Source organism: Sesamum indicum, linkage group LG9, assembly GCF_000512975.1.
Source record: "Sesamum indicum cultivar Zhongzhi No. 13 linkage group LG9, S_indicum_v1.0, whole genome shotgun sequence".
In the NCBI taxonomy this organism is placed as follows: Eukaryota; Viridiplantae; Streptophyta; class Magnoliopsida; order Lamiales; family Pedaliaceae; genus Sesamum; species Sesamum indicum.
The window spans coordinates 12,096,807-12,116,939 of record NC_026153.1 but is presented as its reverse complement, the minus strand read 5'-3'; the positions used below and the strand labels follow the sequence as shown (position 1 = coordinate 12,116,939).

The 20,133-nt window shown below is 34.3% G+C and overlaps 1 protein-coding gene and 1 long non-coding RNA gene across 2 annotated transcripts; one reads left to right on the top strand and one right to left on the bottom strand.

The window, feature by feature from the left end:
- On the top strand, positions 2,011-5,509 carry LOC105171255. The gene is made up of 2 exons (XM_011092309.2): positions 2,011-2,436; positions 5,060-5,509. Exons 1-2 carry the CDS (start codon positions 2,212-2,214, stop codon positions 5,294-5,296), a joined length of 462 nt encoding a protein of 153 aa, XP_011090611.1. The 5' UTR covers positions 2,011-2,211; the 3' UTR covers positions 5,297-5,509.
- Positions 10,940-13,675, bottom strand: LOC110012567. The gene is made up of 3 exons (XR_002287737.1): positions 13,368-13,675; positions 12,999-13,038; positions 10,940-12,902 (listed from the first exon to the last, which is right to left on the bottom strand). It is a non-coding gene; the product is annotated as an uncharacterized LOC110012567 (long non-coding RNA).

Below are 20,133 nucleotides of genomic sequence, written 5' to 3'. Positions count from 1 at the left end.
TCATAATTTTTTTTTATCCGACATTTATTTAATGACGAGTCGCGATTTGAAATCGCGACTCGTCATGTTTTTGTTATATATTTAAAAATAATTATGATAAAATAATTTTTTTTTTTTATAATTAAAAAATAATTAACTCGTAATTTAGAGACTTTAGGATTCTAAAAAATATATAATAAAGAATATGGAAAAGTATTATTTTAATCCGCTAAGTATGTTTAATTTAAATTTTAGTTCGATAACTATGTTCATTTTTGTTTAGGTCCAGTAAATTACGAAATTACTTACTTTTAGTCCTTTGGCAGATTTTCGGACAATTTTACCCCTATGCAACTTTTGAAAGGCAGTTTTAGACCATATGCACTCATAGGGGTAAAATTGTTCGAAAATTTGTCAGAGGACTAAAAGTAAGCAATTTGATAAGTTACTGGACCTAAACAAAAATGAACATAGTTATCAGACTAAAATTAAAATTAGGCATACTTAGTAGACTAAAATAATATTTTTCCCTAAAGAATATAAGTTTGTATATAAATTATTAGAAAATTTTATCTTGAGGTAAGAATTTAATATTATAAATTTGTTAAACTAAACTTTCTAGTTCTTATAAAATTATTATAAAGTTAGTATAGCATTATTAGGTATACAAAAGAGTAAATAAGACAAGGGATAATTACGTTGCTTACACATACAACTTTTATAATTTAAAAATATATATTTAGTATTTGGTGTTCATTCACTCTAATATATAATAGATTCACATTAGTCAAAATTCATGAAATTTATATATATTACTAAAAAATTTGAATGAAAATTCATATTTATTCTCGATTGACTTACTACTCACTAATTATAGACCAAACAAATTTTTTATGGTCAAACTACCCATATAAGGGTGATGATATGCCTATCCACAGCATCATCGCATGTGAAAATGTGTAAGAACAGTTTGATCAGAAAATATTTATTTAACATGCAATAAATCAGTAGTAAGTCAATATCAAAGGTAAATATAAATTTTCGCTCTATTTTTTTCCAATATCAGCAAATTTTATAAATTTTGATTAATTGAGAGCTTTATTTGTTGGACGAAAACAAATGCAAAGATATTGGAAGGATAAATGCATTTTTGGTCCTTAAATATAGTTACTAATACAATTTTGGTTTTCAAATAATTTAATATTGTAATTTTCATCCTCAAATTTTAACCTTTTCGGCACTTTTGATCATTCTGTTAACTTTTCCATTCTACTTAATGGAAAATTCATTTAAAATGGAAAAAAATTGCTATTTTTCTCTCATTTTGTAGTGTTTTTCAAGTTGCAATTCAATGCATCCATTTTTGCTATTTTTTTTCAAACTTCAAAAGAGAATAAACCAAAAACAATAAATTTACAACAAATTTTTTAAAATTTATTGATAATTTTCCTATTATTGAAAATTTTTTGTTAAGATTACTAGAAAATGTGTTGCTTAAATTTATTTATTTATTTTTGTTCTCTTTTGAAGTTTGAAAAAAAATAACAAAAATGGTTACATTGAATTACAACTTAAAAAGCACCATAAAATGGGAGAAAAATAGCAATTTTTTCCACTCTAATGAAATTTTTATTAAGTTTAATGAGAAGTTAACGGAGGGACGTCAAAAATGTCAAAAAAATTAAAATTTGAGTAATAAAATTGCAATTCTATATTATTTGAGAACCAAAATTGCATTAGTGACTATGTTTGAAAACCAAAAATACATTTTTCTCGATACTAAATATAACTTTTTAATTCAAATCAGGTCTATTATTATAGTAAATTTCAGGAGAGCACTCTGTAATTATTTTTATATATAATGCAAGATAATATAAAGAATACTCATAGGAGGTTGTTGTAATTTACGCTAATATAAACGTATAAGGGGGTAAAATAGAGTTTGGTAGGTAGAAAGGGGTCAAAGTGAAATTTACCCAAAATCACTTTTACTTGAATTCGACTTCCCTTTTACTGTAATTTGGTCGTCATTTGACATTTTGCCGTCTCCTCCACCTCTTCCACCGCTTCAAATGACAAAGTACTCTGAGTCTGAGAGTCCATCCTCTTCTTCTCCACTTCTCTTCCATTTCCTCTACCGTTCTTTCTTCTTCTCTTTCATTTTTCCTTCTCGTAATTGTATATGATAAGTGAAGGTGAGAGTATTTTATTGAATTTGTAGAGCAGAAGGAAATGGTGGAGTTTGGCGATGAATTGATAATCGAGAGCTACAGAATCCCATGGCTGATATGGATCCAGCTTTTTGTTATGATTCTACTTGTTCTTCTCCTTTTCTTTGGGTTCACTGTTTTTACTTCAGACTCCTCCACTAGCTCCTCCGCCGGTGCCGCTGCTTCGCCACCGACCGCTCCACCTACCCATCTCAACAACCCCACTTCTTCCGACAGAATAATTAAGGTAGGTGGGTTTGCTCTCTTGCCTTTTGTCTGGGTTTTTCATCATTATTATTCTTTTCCATGGACACATTTGTTTTTCCTTTTTGTTGATAGTTATTGATTAATTTCTTTATCATCAAAAGGGGAAAATACAAAGGCCGGGAAAATTTTTGAGCTTCCGGTCTTTACACGCTTGTTCTTGATGGAGTTAGAGGGTTTAATTGGGGTTGTTGACAAAGGGATATATTGATCTGGCCATGATTAGCCACTTGCTTTAGAGATTAATGTGCTAGCCCTAAATAAAATGCCATCATTAGTTTCGTCTGTTCTTCTTTTCATATTCTGTACTTTATTCTTGCTGGCTTTTAATACATTTTGCGCTGTTTCATTACGTTGGAGCACCGCGCCTTCTGTTTGTTGCTTGTCGTTTTGATTTCCTTATTTTTGAGATGGTGGGTGGGGTGGGGTGCTGGGGGGATAAGTTAGATTTTGCTGAAATGTAGAACTGGACTTATTCTTTACTTACATATGAGAAGATTGTCAAGTTTGGAAAGGCAAATATCCCTGTTATTTAAATTTGAGAATGCTTCAGCGAGCTGCAAAAGCATTGTTGTTTGATTTTGAGAATGCTTCAGCAGGCTGCAAAAGCATTAGATTCTGAACTTTTACTCTTTTTGTCTAATACAAAAGTTAAAGTTTAAAGGTCCTCGTCGGATTCTGATAAAATCCAATATGAATCGCCCCATATACAGCAAAGTGATTTTATCATGGTATCAGAGCCATCAATTTGATGGTCTCTGCATACTGTTTTTTTTCTTGTATATGGGGCGATTCATATTGGATTTTATCAGATTCACTAATTTTAAACACTTTTGAGCTGAATTCTTTGGAGGAGAATTATGGCCTTTCTGCAGAATTAAATATAGTTATTGATGAAAAAGAAAGAGAAATTATATGAAGGCATGACGCAAATGGTTATACTCGGAGAGAGGGAGAGAGAGCCGGGGGGAATTTAATTTTCTGTAAATGAGAAGAAACTGAAACTAGATGTCATCTCCTTTCAATTGGCATTGGCATCATGTAGCGTTTGGAAGACAATTTGTGCACTCAGTTGAAATGGTCCTTGCTTATCATGAAATTTATTAAGATCTTTAGAGTTAAGTGTTTAGTTTTAGGGTAAATTAAATGAGCTCCTTTTAGATTTAACATAATTGCAAATACCTCTTGGTTCCCCTCGTTCTTTGAATAATTAATAATACTCTCTTGATTTTAACGGTCGTCTAACAGTTAGCTCAATCCGTTAGATTTTCATTTGGTTTTTGTAGTGAACTGACCAAAATGTACCTTTGTACTACGAATTATAATTTACTTATTTTTTAAAATTTCTAAATTTATTTTATCGACTAAGTAGATAATTTTATTTAGAATTTTTCAAAATTTTCCATCCATATCGTCTGATTTTTTACAAATTTTTTTAAAAATAAAAAAATACAGCAAGGGCAAAGTTGACAATTCCAGACCTCCATCCAAAGATTACACAATTTCATCGAACATCAAGTGTATTTATAATTTTCCAAATAATAAGAAGGTGTTCGTAATTATAATAAATTTCAAGAGAAATTTGCCCTTAGTTTTACTTATAGTATGATAATGAAAATGTGTTAGGCAAAAGAAGATGAGGGATATTGAAACTTTTTCTGCTTTAGTTTGAATCCAAATTATAGAAAGGAACAGGAGCTGGGTAGGGGAGGAAAGATTACCAGGTGATGTTGCAAACAGGAAAGAAGAAATTAAATATAAAAATATTTGAGTTGCTGAAGTGAAACTCTAGCTACCTTAAATTGCTGGCAAGGTTTTTGGTTGATGCAACTGTAGGACAACCTTGTCCACTATTTAAAAGTTATTTATACAGATAATGAATAAAAATTGAGTATTTTTGCTGTTTTGTAGTCAGCATGGCTAATATTTATTCTTATTCAAGGTTATTTGAAGCTCTGGAGATTCTTACTTGGTGTATCTTTAGCTCCATAGAGTAGATCTTGGCTGTAAAATGGTCCATCTTTGTGAAGAATCAATTTTGTGAGTATATATCGGAGTTTCTTGCTTTGTCGAGGTTATCATACAACGGGCTATCTGAATTGAGTGATCTCGACTTGGTTACAAAGTTCTATCACTCATTAAAGTAGTTATTGAGCATATCCAAGATCTAGTATTTCTTATTGTTGATCTAGAGTCCTTCTAGTATAAGTGACTTTAAGATTTTAGTCTGAATGGATGAATTTGGAACTAAGGCATTTTAGATCTATATAAAAAAAATCATCTAGCTTGTTTGGATAATTTCTTATTACAATGATTTCAAATCCTTGAACTCCCATTTTGAACTATTTTTTAAGTCGTGATGTATTGCAACTGTATTTAATATGTAGACGTTTGAAATCTTTCCCTCGTGTACAAATCCTTCCATCTAAATGCAGTCTTAGATTCTTTATGTGTTTGCTTGTTCTTCATAGAGCAAAGGAAATTAAGAGGAACTTATATTATGAGTAACTAAGCCTTGTCCTAAGTTATTAACCTAGACATGAATCTAGGTAGGCAGCCAATTTTGTTGAAGTAATCCAATTATTTGACTTTATCCCCCCGGGCAGGTGGAAGACCGGAGTGCTAGGAGCGAAGCAGGCCCAAGCGAAGGGTCAATCAGAGAAGACGACCCGGGTGGAGATGAATCTTCTTTCAAGGACTCAATATTTTTGAGAATTTTCAGGCGTCCACACCACCCTTGCAACTACATTGGGCTGGCAAAACAAGCACTTTTTAAGTGCTTCGGCTTAGATTCTAGCTCCGAGAGCTCCAGCAGCAATCGTCAATATGAAAAACAAGAATAACATACATTCACATCGTCACATCATCACTTTTTAATGTATATTGGTTTTAAGCTCCAGTGGTGTTGTCAAGTGTCTAACTTAATCTACTAACAGTAGCTAGCTCCTATTCTTTCTCGTTCTTCGCCAGTTGAAGCCCACATCTAGACTTTTTACTTTATTACCGGAAAACATTCTGGTCAAATTCATACTACAGTGTTTGCTTTCTGCACCAAATGCCTGGATGACCGACCGTCGCATGCTTCTGTTTTTCGAAAGGGAAATTGCATATTGCCCCTTCTGTTATGCTAAAATTTGCACAAAATTAATTTGTGTTAATTAGACAAAAAGACCACGAGAAATTTAGAACCTTGCTTGAAAAAAGCCTGCCATCAAAAACTAATGAACTGTTGTACACACGCTTGAAATGCGAAGATGGATGTTTTTTTTACTCACTTTCAGCTTTAGGCATAATTTGTTGGTTCAAAATGTGCCTTGTCCTCATTTCAAATGCCAGTTATCATCCTTCCATAAACACACTACACTGGAAGAGGGTTGAAGGCTGCTGCAAGTTTCATTTTTCTTCCGGGTATGCTTCGTCAAATGAATTATTTAGTATTATGTTGTTGGTAATGACTATTCAATATTTGTTTATAATATTTACTTGGATTTTTTCAAGAATGGATTATGCTTGCGAAAATCCGCTTCTAAAGATGGAAAAGTTAATTTGAGATGTAGAAATAAGAAGGGTTATTGTCAAAAAACTGTAGGATTGTAGGTCCAAGCAAAGAAAGTGAAGGAAAATTGTTTTGTAATTGTAGAATAAACAAATGTAATTTTTTGGGATAATTATACTCCCCTCTCTTGAGGTTAGGTGTAATTACATGTAACTCTCTCTGGTTTGAGAAAATACATCTAGCACCCCTAAGGTTTGCTTTTATTTAACATATAAGTCTTCTCGTTAGTTAAAATTTACTAAATTTGCTGATATTAATGAAAAAAATCGAATAAGAATTGATGTTTACTTTTGACTGATTTATTATTGACTTATTGCAAATTAAATAATTTTTTTCATGACTAAACTACCCTTATAACGGAAATTACCTCCTCACATGCATTAATGCCTGAAAACATGTGAGAGTAATCTGGTCATAAAAAGATTTGTTGACCTACAATAAGTTAATAATAAGTCAATCGGGGTTAAAAATATATTTTTTTTTTTTGTTCATTTCAACAATTTCGGTAAATTTGATTAATGGGGGAACTTATTTATTAGACGAAACCAAACCTCAAGAGTGCTAACAAATAGAATTTCTCAAACTACAGGAGGTTTACGTGTAATTACACCAAACCTCAGGGGAAGAGAGTGTAATTATCCCAAATATTTTTGTTGGTTGAACCAAATTAGTATTTGCGGAAAGATTTCACAGTGACCATTAACGCGATTGGCAAAATTCAAAGAAGACGTCGAATCTAGACAAGTAAAATTGTAGGACAATTTTGCAGAAGTACTATCTATATATCAGGAATTGACGTCAAATATTAAGATATTTGAAGCAAATGAATGGTGAAGATGTTTCTTTTAGTTGTTAATGTTTTGCATTACAATATATTTGAAGTAGTTATATTTTGAATGGACTAATCTGGTGCAATGTAATCAATTTAATTTGGATGTTTTATTTTATAGTTAATGCCCTGTATATGCCTCATCGATAGGTAAACGGAAGAACAAAAGAAATGACAACATATAATTCCTTCAAAATGTTAAATATGACAACTACAGATTGTTGATAATTCCCTTAGCCAATAGACATACAATGCTGCAAATATTATAGCCTAATAGTCTTTGATCCTTTTATCGTGCATACCAAAGCACTTAAAATCCTTCAATGCTCGTACCAAAAACACTTAAATAATGTGATGGTTTCATACAAAAAGTGTCAACTAGAAAGGGATACAACTCTGAATTGATTTAATCTTTCTTCTCAAATGAATCTTATCCACCACAAAAAAAAAGCGGGATTTGATACGGGTTTTGGAACGGTATTTCTTTAGATTGTAATGGTTAGAGGAACACAAAATTTATTTGGATCGAAATTTGGAACGGATGTGGAACGGATCAAAATCCATCTCTGGAGTTGATGTTACTAAAATGTAGGAACGATTTCTGGAAACCCGTTCCAAATTGGGACGAAAACTTTATCGATTCTTGAGACCCGTTCCTAATATCAATTCAGTCTAAAACTTATTAATTTAGCAATTGAAACGGTTGCGGACGGTCTTTGGAACGATTATTTATGTTTTTAGGTGAAATTTTGGAATGGTATTTGTATTACTCGTGAGTTAATTTTGGAACTGTTTAATTTTGTAACTAGAATCAATTTAGGAGCGGCCGTTGGAACATTATTTCGCAACGGGTTATTGAATTTGGAACACATATGTAGAACTACGTTAGTACAAGAATTAGGAACCGTTTGTATAATTTGGATTATATATGAGATACTGATTAGTAATGCTATTTGGAACGGTTATATATTAATTTAGAACGGTTCATCCAGTGTATGAACACTTTTTTGAGGTAGTCGTTGGAACGGGATTTGGAACGAGACTTTATAAAATTTATAACATTTTCTTTAGCATTACTAAATTTGTTCCTAAATTTTGAATTTTTTAATTTTTTACAATATTAATATATTTAAATATTTGAATACATAAATAAATTTATCCATTTTAATAAATTTTCAGACATAATTAATTTAATTTAATGAAATTTGAATAAATTTTATCTATAAATTTAATTAATTAAATAAACATAAAATAATAAAATTTAATAAACATTAAGAAATATTAATAATTTAAAAAAATATATTATATTAATATAAAAAAAATATTTAATTACCAAAACAAAAAAAAATGTAAAACATAATCTAAACGCTTCTCGTCATCCTCCCGATTCTCAGCCTAGGGATTCGTCGGAGCCAGTGCTGCAGTCGACGAGGAGGCCCACATCTCCCTCATCATGTCCATCATGTCGGCCATCATCATCTCGTGATGGTTGATGCGGCCCTCTATGGCTGGGTTTGAAGGTGGAGGTGGCGATGGCGATGTTAATGTGCGGCTGGAGACGTGGGCCTCAGAACCAAAGCCGAATACTCAGCCCTTGTTCTTGCCCCCAACTACAACCAGCCACATCTGCTGCTCCATCATCGCACCTAAGCTACAGACTCGGCTAGGGCACTAAGGTCGTAGGCCGTGGGCTAGGGCTGACGATCCTCCAACATCTTCTGGAACGTCTCCTGTAAAACAAACAAAATTGTTAGTACTTTATTAAATAAAGAATTAATTATTAAAAAAATAATATAAAATATTTAGCTACTTACCGCCACCTTCACCACCCTCGGCCCACTCCAGCCGCCGTCATCTTTCTTCTTGTAGCACCGTTTGAATAATTCCATCTGCTTGGGCGATCGATCTAACTCCGTCTCCTGTATAAGGAAAAAACAGTTAATTAATTAGTATTATATTTAATAATAATGATTTATATTTACATACCAACACACAAATAATTTATATTTACTTACCAACTTCCTCTTATGCATGACGATTGAGGAAGACCCCCTCCCCCTGGTACACAGTCGAGGATGCCGTAGTGTTCCCCCGTTCGATAAGCCTTATTCTTGGAAGACTTCTGTTGAAAATCCTTGCTGGCCCAATACGCTTGGAGCTAGAGCCAGACCTCGTTGGCCGGCCATGGCCTGACCAGGCTGGATCGGGCAACGGAGAAGGTCTTCTGGATGTACTTCTCGGCCCACATGTGGAAGACTCGGAATATAAACTCATCGTCACAGTCCTACCAGTAGGTCATCTGCAGTAATAAGATTAAACAAAACATTAGTAAAATAAATTAAACAATTAGATTATATATCAGATATTTAAAATTAATTACCTTCATACTCTCCAACTAGAAATACTGCTGCTCTGACGATACCTACCTCATACACGGCCACAGGTGGGGGAATTGTCTCCGCACGACCGCATTGATGAGCTCGTGAAACCGCCGATCAAATCTTAAATTAATTTGATATTAAATAATTAATTAATATTTTAAAAATAAAATAATTATAATAATGAATTTAGTAAGGCAACTTACCTCGTCATCGAGGCTGATGTACTTGGGCCTGATGGTGGGGGGATTGATGGTCGTGGTGGTGGAGCAGCCGCCGGTGTGCCAGGCTGCTGTAATGCGTCATCCACAGCCGTACATGTAGCTCCAGATGCACCAGCATCATCTGGAGTTTGCGAGGCTAAGGACGGTGCAGGCATATCAAGTGGTGTGGGTGGTTGAGGGGATGCTTCCCCAACCTAGGAAGCATCTGACAGAAAATTTTGAAATATAAAAAAAGTACAGAAAATAATAAAAATTACAAACATTATGAAAATTTCAAAAAATATTTTGAAAATATTTTGTAAGAAAATGGACGAAAATTTTGTAAGAAAACTGTTGGGATCTTAAACAAAATTGGGATCTTAAACAAAATTGGAAAAAGAAAGCAAGAAATATGGTGGGAGGGGGGGGCTTGTTGCAGAAAAAGGGGGGAGGGGAGGGTGCGGGATGTTGCTGTTTAAACGATGGCAGCAGTGGAGAAGGGGAAGAAGAAGGAAGAAGAGAGAAAAAAGTTTGCTAAGTGTTCTACATATATTGATTTTTGGAGCGGGCTTTGGAACGGTCAGTTTTAAATAAACCGTTCCCAAACCCGTTCCTAATGCACAAAATGACGTCGTTTTTTATTGACAATCATTTATTGAAAAGTTGTTCCTTTTTCGTAACCATTCCAAATAGAACAAGAAGGTGTCGTTTTGGTATAAACTTCACAAAACCATTCCTAATAGTGTCTCAAAATGAATTTCCCAAAAAAATAAAAAAAATTAAAAAATATAGAAAAAACCATCCCAGAAATGTTAATTATCAGAAAAAGATAGACCAACAAGTAATTAAGGCAATTGAAAACATATAATGTTATGAATAAAATTTGGCAACTGTTCAAAAGATTAAGTATATTTGTATATACAGAATTGTTAGTCTTATATAGATGTAAATAGCATCTTATATTGTTGTATTGGATCGCATCAGACCATTAAAATTTTAATCGGACCGTTGGATATTATTAAATCAACAAAATACTCCATTCGATGATGTTTTGGACATTTTTGTTTTACGGATCCTGAAATACACAATCGATGAGATAAAAAATGATGCAACTGTCCATGAGACATTCTGATTTTAGATCGAACTGCTAGAAATGTTGACATATGGTTAGTATTGTTACACATTTAAATTTAGCATTAATCAGGGTCTCGAATGTAGAGATATCATAATTGGGAACAAAATGAGCAAGATGTTGACATTTGTTGGCATGGGCTCCGGAACACATTTAGGAAGGGTTCTAGTAAAATATTTTAGGAACAGAGTTTTCTACACATTTAGGAATGGGCCTAAGTAATTTCACTTTTAGGAACGGTGAAAAATAAAAAACAGTTCCTAAATTAGTTTTCCCTGTAGTTTTTCTTTTGGCGCGTTATTAAATTTCTTCAAACAACATTAGGGACGGTTAAATTTAATTGACCGTTCCAACGTTTTGGTTTTTCCTCCATTTTTCTAAATATCAGCCATATTTAGGAGCCGGTTTAGGAATGGGTTTGGAAATTTCGACCGTTCCTAAGTAGATAATATCTTACTTAAGAACGGTTTTCAAACTTCAAACCGTTTCTAAATAGAAAAATATTGTGTTTTGTTTTAAAAAAAAAAGTTTGAAAATTGTACTTCGATAAGTTTAAAAATATATACATGAACACTAACTAATGCCAATCATAATTATTGTATTCTTCAATCTTGTATTCCTCATCAAAGCTATCTTCGTCAAAGTCGTCATCAGTCTCGTAGGCCAATGATCGGGGATGCACCTACTCCTTGTTGAGTAGCAACAGAAAGATCAATGACTAACTGAATACCATTTGAGTTATGCAAGTTATAATTATGGTTGTCCATTGCAACTTGTGGAGTAGGTATTGCCTCATCCTCTTGAAACACAACTTGGTCCACCGTGAGTCATCGATGACTTTTCTTGCTCTTGTTTTGCAGACAGTCGTCCAGTCCATTTGTATCTGTTCAAGCTAGGATACTCCGTGTAGTAGACTTGTACTGCTTGTTGTGCTAGGGTGAATGGTTCGTTCTTTTGGTATAATTTCTTGAAGTTTACATCAACGAGGTGATAACGAGGATGTACCTTCATACCTCTCACACGATCAACCCAGCGGCATCTAAATAAAACGATCTGCATGTTTGGAATAAGTGGGTAATCCAACTGAATTATCTTTTCGAGAATTCCGTAGAACTTGCAGTCCGTGTCCATACATGATGAGCTTTTGACACACACCCCACAGTTCATAGTGGACTTCCCTACGTTGTGCACTTTAGTGTGGAAGTTGTTGCCATGGACCAATTCTCATTCTTCTCGCCATCACCACTTCCCCCTGACCCCTTTCTTCATCACCAGCCTATTCCACCTTAACCTCATCAACTCCCCGTTCCCCCTCGCCACTTCCTTACCAACCTATTTTTCATCAACATCTTCACTGATGTTAGTCTCTACACCCTCAAACAATGGTGAAGTATTATCAGGATTGTATATAGGTTCTGAAGTGTGTAGGGAGTTTGTGTTATTTGCAGGTCCAAAAGTAGAAAAGTCAACGTTAGGGGCATTTTTGGCTTCATTAAGAATTGGGGCATTTATATCTTAATCAAGAATTGGGGCGTTTATAGATTCATTAACTTTAGCCTCCGGGATGAAGGGCTCAAATTCACCATGAAAAGGGTGTGAGGGAATTTGTCTTCTACAAAAATGATACTACCCTAAGTATTAACAACTAACAGTGGGCCCAGTCTTCAAAGTATATGGGAATTACATTCAACCCCTTATAATCCCTCAATAGTTATCTAATACCCTCAATCTCATTCAACAACTACATTTAGCCCTCTTACCCCTGCCTTAGTACATTTCTAGAAAATACCTATAATACAATCTCTCCTTATTCATACCACATTGTAATCAAACCTAAATACTTAATTATAGACACTCATTCAATTAAACTATCAACCCATACATCAAAATAAGCATAATCAGTCATCATCATTTCTACAATTAATGTACAAACCGAAAAGTCAGCAGCCCATACAAATGAGGACAAAAACATAAAGAGACAAAAACCCCACACCAAAACATACAGATTTTAAATATAAAGACAAAAATTATTATATTAAAGGGTGTGGGAATCAAAAGGCACATAATCCAACACCCTTTATCATACTTTGCAGACACCTATCAAATGTTTCACAAAAGATGAAGATAACAAAACCTATAAAGTTCATTAGTCTGAAACCCAAGAACCAATTTGCAGTCAAATGGAGTTGGGGTGTAAGGACCAATAGTGAAAGAATCCACTGTTCCAGACATTCAATCCATATTTTGCGAAAAAGTATTCGGTCAAAAGGTAGGAATACATATCTTTTTGCACTATGTATTGTCCAAGTGTCACTTTCATAGCCAAAAAAAAATGAGCTTGTGTTGCTTTCCTTCATACAAACAAAAACATCATTAGATTTCAACACACATAATAAAAAGAACACAACATTGAAAAATTGAGCCAAACAATCAAAGGACATTCTTACCGTTGATTTTGACTTTGCTTTTCCAACTATATTATCCAACCTAACGGTTCCCAATAGTCAGTACAATTTTTAACTAAAAACTACTAAAATTGTTCAAACAAAGGGAAATTCTGCAAGATGAAACCCAAAATCGTTGTGCCCTGATCGCGAATATAGGAACCCTAATATACTTTTTTAATGGAGTAAGTCACAAAGGTATAATGAGGATTTTAGTTAAAGATTAACACCATTAACTTATATAGATAGAATTGGCAAGTGAGCGTAACTTAAAATTACGTGGGGGAGCATATAATAATACAACGCATATAAAATAAAGGCCAAGAACACTAAGAAAAACTGAGAGGAATGTATATAAAATAAAAACCTCACCCTCATAGTTTTTCTTTGATCGACTTCTTGTGTTGATTCCTCCGTCTCTTGATCTGAGATCCCAACGTTGAGATCCTCCAAAGACATCCAGGCTCCCATTAAGAGGATTTGATCTTCTCGTGCTAACAAGAACGATCATAGAGGAGCTATGGAGATCAAAACAACCGCTATCAAATTGACGTGTTTTAATCTTCGTTTGATTTTTCTTTTATCTCTAAGACCAAAAGAAAGAAACTTAAAGATGGAGAGGAAGTGAGAAAGAGAAAACTAGAGATGGAGAGTAGTATGTTTTAGAGTGTGCGGCTAGGGCTTAGTATGTGTATATATATTGCCTAGTCAAGTATATACATGGAGTCCTAATCTAGTTGGATTCTAAATAACAAGCCATTATTATCTTAGCCACTCTTGTGGCCGATTTTTTCACCTTAAAAAATCGGCCAAGCCATTTCAAAACAAGTCCTCCTTGACCTAGCCAAGGTCCAAGGCTTTGGGTTCGTGTTTAATGGACCGAACTCGATTAATTAAAATTAAATCAAATTCATGTCTACTGAACTTTAGTTAAATCTAATTTAATTTCAAGTCCAAAATTAAAACCCACATCTTTTAATCCAATTAAAAGATCCAACCCCAATTTCTCTCGTTCACTTTATAAATCTAATTTATAAATTGGATCAAATTATTCCAATTAATTTTATTGGTTAACTCGAAACTTTAATTAATTCAATTAATATAAAGTCATCCATCTAATTGGGTTGGTCTAAATAAATGATCCAATCTTTATTCCCTCCAAGAATTAATTTAATCTAATTAAACTAATCCAACTCTTTTTGTAATTAACTCTAAATTAATTTCATCCCATGTCTAGGGCATGAAATTGGACGTCGGTTCCTATCCTTGAGTAGATAACTATGCTTGATACTCGAGATGTGTTTACTCTACCAGTCCAATTTAGGAAACCTATCCTTAATCAATCAATTGCTTTGACCAAAGACTTTGAGAGTTTAAACCATCTCAGAGCGCATAGGAGATCTTGTACTATCGGAATCGAGAATCCCATTCATACCGACCAAGCCCTCAAAGCTTTCATATGATGATTTGCGTGAGTCAATTCAATCAGTCGACTACATTGCCAACTAACCTATTAAAACTGCATAGACAACCTACGTCTCTTGTTGATGAAACACCACTGCAGTACTTAGTGCAAGTCTCTATGGGACCCTCAATACCCTATCGAGATCCTCGACTTGGGACATTTCAAACCGACCCTTAAGAATTGTTTTTATGGCTATTAAGCCTATGCGCAACCTGACTCCATAGGTTTAACCTTTCGGTTTGTGGGCGTTTTGTTGTGATATTGAAAGCCCATTCAACGTTTGTGATAAGCACAACAAAACACAATTCTAACGTAATGAATTATTACCGTATTCATCACTTTAATATTATTCGATAAAAAATAACGAATAAAAAAATAACTAATTCACTTTATGACCGGGGTTGATCATGAGTTGTTAAAAACTTTTGTATTTAACTTATGAAAACAACGGGATTTACTAGCAAAGCACATTGTTTTTTCTTGAATCTTGAGGCAAGTAAGAACGGAAGTTAATTTGTGCCTCGTGGCGCAGCATGGTTCTTGGTGATTGCCAAATACAGTAAATATTAGGGTAGATTGCAATTATTTTTTGAGATTTTAACATAATTAAAAATAATTTTTTATTGTTTAAAAAATTATAAATATCTTCATAATTTTAACATTCGTCTAACAATAATCCATTTCATTAGTTTCCATTAGGTTTCCATCTAATTTTTATAGTAAACTGATCAAAATGTCCTTTTGAATTATATAATTATGTATATTATAATTTTTAAAAAATATTTATATAGACTAATATTCCCCATAAATTATTTATTTTATCAACTCTCAAATTATTTTATATTTTTTAAAAAAATTAATTTAATGTCCACTTCATTATTTAGGGAGTTATATAATTATTTTTTATTTGAGAGGTATTTATAATTTTTCAAATTATAAGAAGTATTCATAATTATACTAAAATTTAAAAAAAAAAAAAAAAGTAATTGTCGTTTTCCGTGAATGCTAAGCAAAATAATGGACCATGACCATTGTTCTTGATGGCAAACACCACTCATTATAAAATAGGCAAAATATCACTTTTGGTCCCACTAGATAGGGCCCTTCTCACTTTTGGTCTCACGCTTTACGTGTTCAATACTTTTAGTCCCAAAACCTTTTTTTTTTAACACCTTTAGTCCTGCTCCGTTAAAAACTGACGGGAACGGCACGTGACTTGGTCAGCTGGCAACTGGCGCTGAAAACAGACTGCAATGCTTGTGTACAATGTTTGGAGGGAAATAATGGTGTCAAAAATACATTTTTTTGCTATATATATATTTAAACAACCCACAAACATCGGGGGACCACAAATATGTCTCAAAAACAACATACACAACAATATATAGACAAAAACAAACCCATGTTTTTTAAAAACAACAGTACAAACAACTGCAAGTTGACAAAAAACAAACCCAAGCTGGAAAATCGTTGAAATCATAAAACAGTTTGCAAGTTTACTAACCGTATTTCTCGTACTTAGGGTCTAGAAAATCGACGAGCACTTGGTGCCTCAAGCTCATCTTCCTTCCACCACTCTTTGCTTCAAAAATTGGGATGATTTGTTTTGTGGATTTGGGGAAAAGGGGGAGAACGTTTTTCTTTTTTCATCTGAAATGACTTACTAGTTGACCAACATGCTACTTACCAGCTGACTAACGGCACGTGACTCCGTCAATTTTTAACGGAGCAGAACTAAAAAAATAAGATTTTTGGGACTAAAGGTGTTGAACAAGTAAAGCGTGGGACCAAAAGTGAGAAGGGCCCTATCTAATGGGACCAAAAGTTAATATTTTGCCATATAAAATATCATGGTTCAAATATTCGTCTCGTTTCCACCGAAATGCCGAAAAGTTTCGATAATTCGATGGAAGGAAACTGATTATCAATGAAATTTCAGAATTGTATTGTTTAACACAATTATTTACTTGATTTCCACCGAAATTAAAGGAAATGGAATTCTTTTTCCATGTATTTGGAAAATGCTGCTAATTTTAAATTGTAAACTTTTATCACATTTTGCATTAAATATAACAAAATTGCTCAAAATAAAGAAATTTAGATGGATTCTAAAATTATATATATGTTAGAAATTATGGCCCAAATACAAAGGCCCACTCACAACAAAGCCCACCGTCACTTGGAGGCCCACACCCGGTACCGACCCACTCCACTCAGTCCGACCCGGGTTTGACTATACATATACACTCTCACCCTCAAACCCTAATCTATCTCTCTCTCTCTTGCGGTTTCCGCCGCTCCCCTCTTCTCTTCTCTCCCCCTTCAAACCGATGCAGCTGTTGGTCTCTCTCTCCTTGCCGTTTCCGGCGGTTATCAAGAGCCAACTTAATGGCTCTTGAGAAACCGCCTAACGGACACTCTCCGGGTGTTTCTTAGCCTATAAAAACGGAGGTTCTTCACCCTTCTTACTCTCGGCCGAACTTGAGAAAATCTGTGATTTCTCCCTCAGTCTTTGTGATATATTTTCTGTGTGAGAACGTGCTTTGTGGTGAGCGATAGTAACTGGTCTCTGTGATCGGAGTGTTGTGGTTGGGTACCGTGGGTAGTGGAGCAACCGTGAGAGTTGCGGCTTGTGTGTTTGGGTGCGGTATCTGTGACCGTGTCCCTTCGAAAATTGGATCTGGCTCTTTCCCCTAAGCCACATTCAAACAGTACTGTTTCCTTGTTCAGTTCTTTCCATTTCTCTGTAACTTTCATTTCTGTAAATTGTTGGTGTATTCGGCCTGTAATTTTTTGAGGAGTTTCGTACTCCATCGTGTGTAATAGTTGATAGGATATATTTGAAGGAAATACCACTGGAGGGTTATACCCTACAGTGGTATCAGAGCTTGCGTTCTGACTCGTGCAGATCCTGGTGGCGGTAACCTCTGATAAACCCCTCCTTTCCTTTATCGCATTATTTTTCTTGTACTGTTGGTGATTATTACTGTTATATCTCATTACTCCCATTATCTCTGTCGCCGTGGTAAACCCCCTAATATCCCCCTTGGCCGGACCCTTGAGGTCGTCGGGTATCTAGGTGGGACTTAGGCTGGTAACCCCCGGCTTTGGCTACAACTGTACATTCATGCGATTTTTCCGTGGTATTTCTGTCATTTGCTATAACTGTTTGAGGTTTCCTGCTGTTCCTGCAAGTTGACTATACCTGCTATATCTGTTGTGAGTTTCCGCTATACTCTGTCATCTGCATTACTATCTGTAACTTCCGCAGTATTCACATTATCTCCTGTTATCTCTATATTCAGTCTAACTCTGTAATACATTTCTACTGTCCGTGGCCTTTCTTTGTGTATATCTGTTTTTGGTGCATTGTCTCTTGGTTGGTATTTGATATATTAATATCCTGTCTACCTCCTTAAACCTCTCTGTTTTTTTTCCTCGACTTAAAACTCCAGTTTTTTAAAAACCAGTTTTTTGAAGCTTATTACCTGTTTTTCAAAAACCGTACTGTCCTCAATTTGTTTTTTAAATGGCTGGTTACAGCCTCCAACCCTTCGATGGTAAAAGTGATTTTCCCATTTGGCAACAAAAAATGAAAGGTGTTCTCATTCAACAAAAGGTTTTCAAAGCCATTGATGGCAATTATGCTGAAACTGTTTCGGAAGAAAAGAAACAAGAAAATGATGAATTTGCGTATTCCTCTATTATTTTAAACCTTTCTGATACCGTTTTGAGAAAAGTTGGTAAACAAGAATTTTCAAAAGCTTTGTGGTATAAATTAGAGGAAATTTACACCGAAACTTCTTTACCGAATAAACTGTTTTTATTAGAAAAGTTTTTTAGATATAAGCTCGACTTATCTAAAAATATTGATGAGAACCTTGATGATTTTACAAAACTGATTCAGGATATTAAACTTACTGGAGATAAAAATATTGATGAATATTCCCCAATTGTGCTTTTAAATGCTATCCCTGAATCCTATTCTGACGTAAAGGCTGCTATTAAATATGGTAGGGATAGTGTAAACATAGAAACTGTTGTTAATGGCTTAAAGAGTAAAGAATTAGACATTAAAACCAACAAACCTAGTCAGAACCAACATGAAGTCAACCTTGTTAGAGGTAGAATGAAATCTCGAAATTTTAATTCTAGATACAACAGTAGGAGTAGAAGCAGGAATAAAAACAGTAGGAGCAAATCTAGAACTAGAGAAAACAACTTCAGAAATGATAGAATAAAAGATAGACGTTGTTATAACTGTGGCATAAAAGGTCACTATATAAAGGATTGTAGAAAACCTAGACGAGAACCTAGGGATAAAAACTATGAGGAGAAAGATTCTGTTAACAATGTGTCCATAGAATCAAATGGTGAAGTCTTTGTTATATACGAAGCTAATTCTGTGAATTCACTTGACATGCATGAATGGCTAATTGACTCTGGCTGCACATTTCATATGAGTCCTTTTAAAGACATTTTTTCTAATTTGAAGCATGAGCATATTGGTTTTGTATCCATGGCTAATGAGAAAAAGTGTGATATTAAGGGTCTAGGTGACATTTCATTATGCTTTGAAGGAGGTCATAAAATGATTTTGAAAAATGTTAGATACGTACCTGATTTAAGTCACAATCTAATATCATGTGCTGCATTGCATTAGAGGGGGCTAGAAGGTAGATGGGGGAAAGGGACTATGAAAATTTTGAAAGGATCATTGGTTGTTTTTAAAGCTGAGCGAAAACGAAACCTTTACATCTGCACTGCTACGTATGAAAATATTGCTGCATCTGTTTTTGAAAACAATAAAACCACTCTTTGGCATAAAAGACTTGGACATATAAGCATGAAAGGTCTTGAGTTTTTAAAAAGGGACGGTGTTTTGAATGAAAGGATTGACAAATTAGATTTTTGTGATGATTGCATCATGGGGAAACATCATAGAGTTCATTTTCCTACATCCCCCTCCCCAAATCCATCTATGTCTTAAAAAGGGACGGTGTTTTGAATGAAAAGATTGACAAATTAGATTTTTGTGATGATTGCATCATGGGGAAACATCATAGAGTTCATTTTCCTACATCCCCCTCCCCAAATCCATCTATGTCTACTTGCATTTTAGACTATGTTCATGCGGATGTATGGGGTCCTTCTAATGTGACTACCCATGGTGGTAATAGATATTTCTTGTCTATCATTGATAACTATTCTCGTAAAGTGTTTGTTTTCTTAATGAAGCATAAATCTGAAGTGTTTGACAAGTTTGAAAAATGGAAAATTTTTGTTGAAAACCAAACTAGTAGAAAGCTGAAATCTCTTAGAACTGACAATGGCTTAGAATTCTGTAATCAAAAGTTTTCTGAAATGTGTGATAAATTTGGTATAAGAAGGCATAAGACTAATCCTTATACCCCTCAACAAAATGGAGTAGCTGAACGCATGAATCGAACTCTACTTGATAAAGTGAGATGCCTATTGATTAGTTCTGGATTGCCTAAAACGTTTTGGGGAGAAGCTGTCCTAACTGCTGCTCATTTTCAACTTAGCAAAAACCAATGCCCCCAATCTGAAAGTGAAGTACAAAAAATGAATAAGATTCCATATTCAAATGTGATAGGTTCTATTATGTTCCTTATGGTGTGCACTAGACCAGACGTTGCCTATGCCATCAGT

What these genes read in the sequence shown, in the direction of transcription:
- LOC105171255 (XM_011092309.2), top strand. Translation starts at nt 2,212, where the DNA reads ATGGTGGAGTTTGGCGATGAATTGATAATCGAGAGCTACAGAATCCCA. An exon ending in CTTCCGACAGAATAATTAAG is followed by an intron (nt 2,437 to 5,059) that starts GTAGGTGGGTTT and finishes CCCCCCGGGCAG; the next exon opens with GTGGAAGACCGGAGTGCTAG.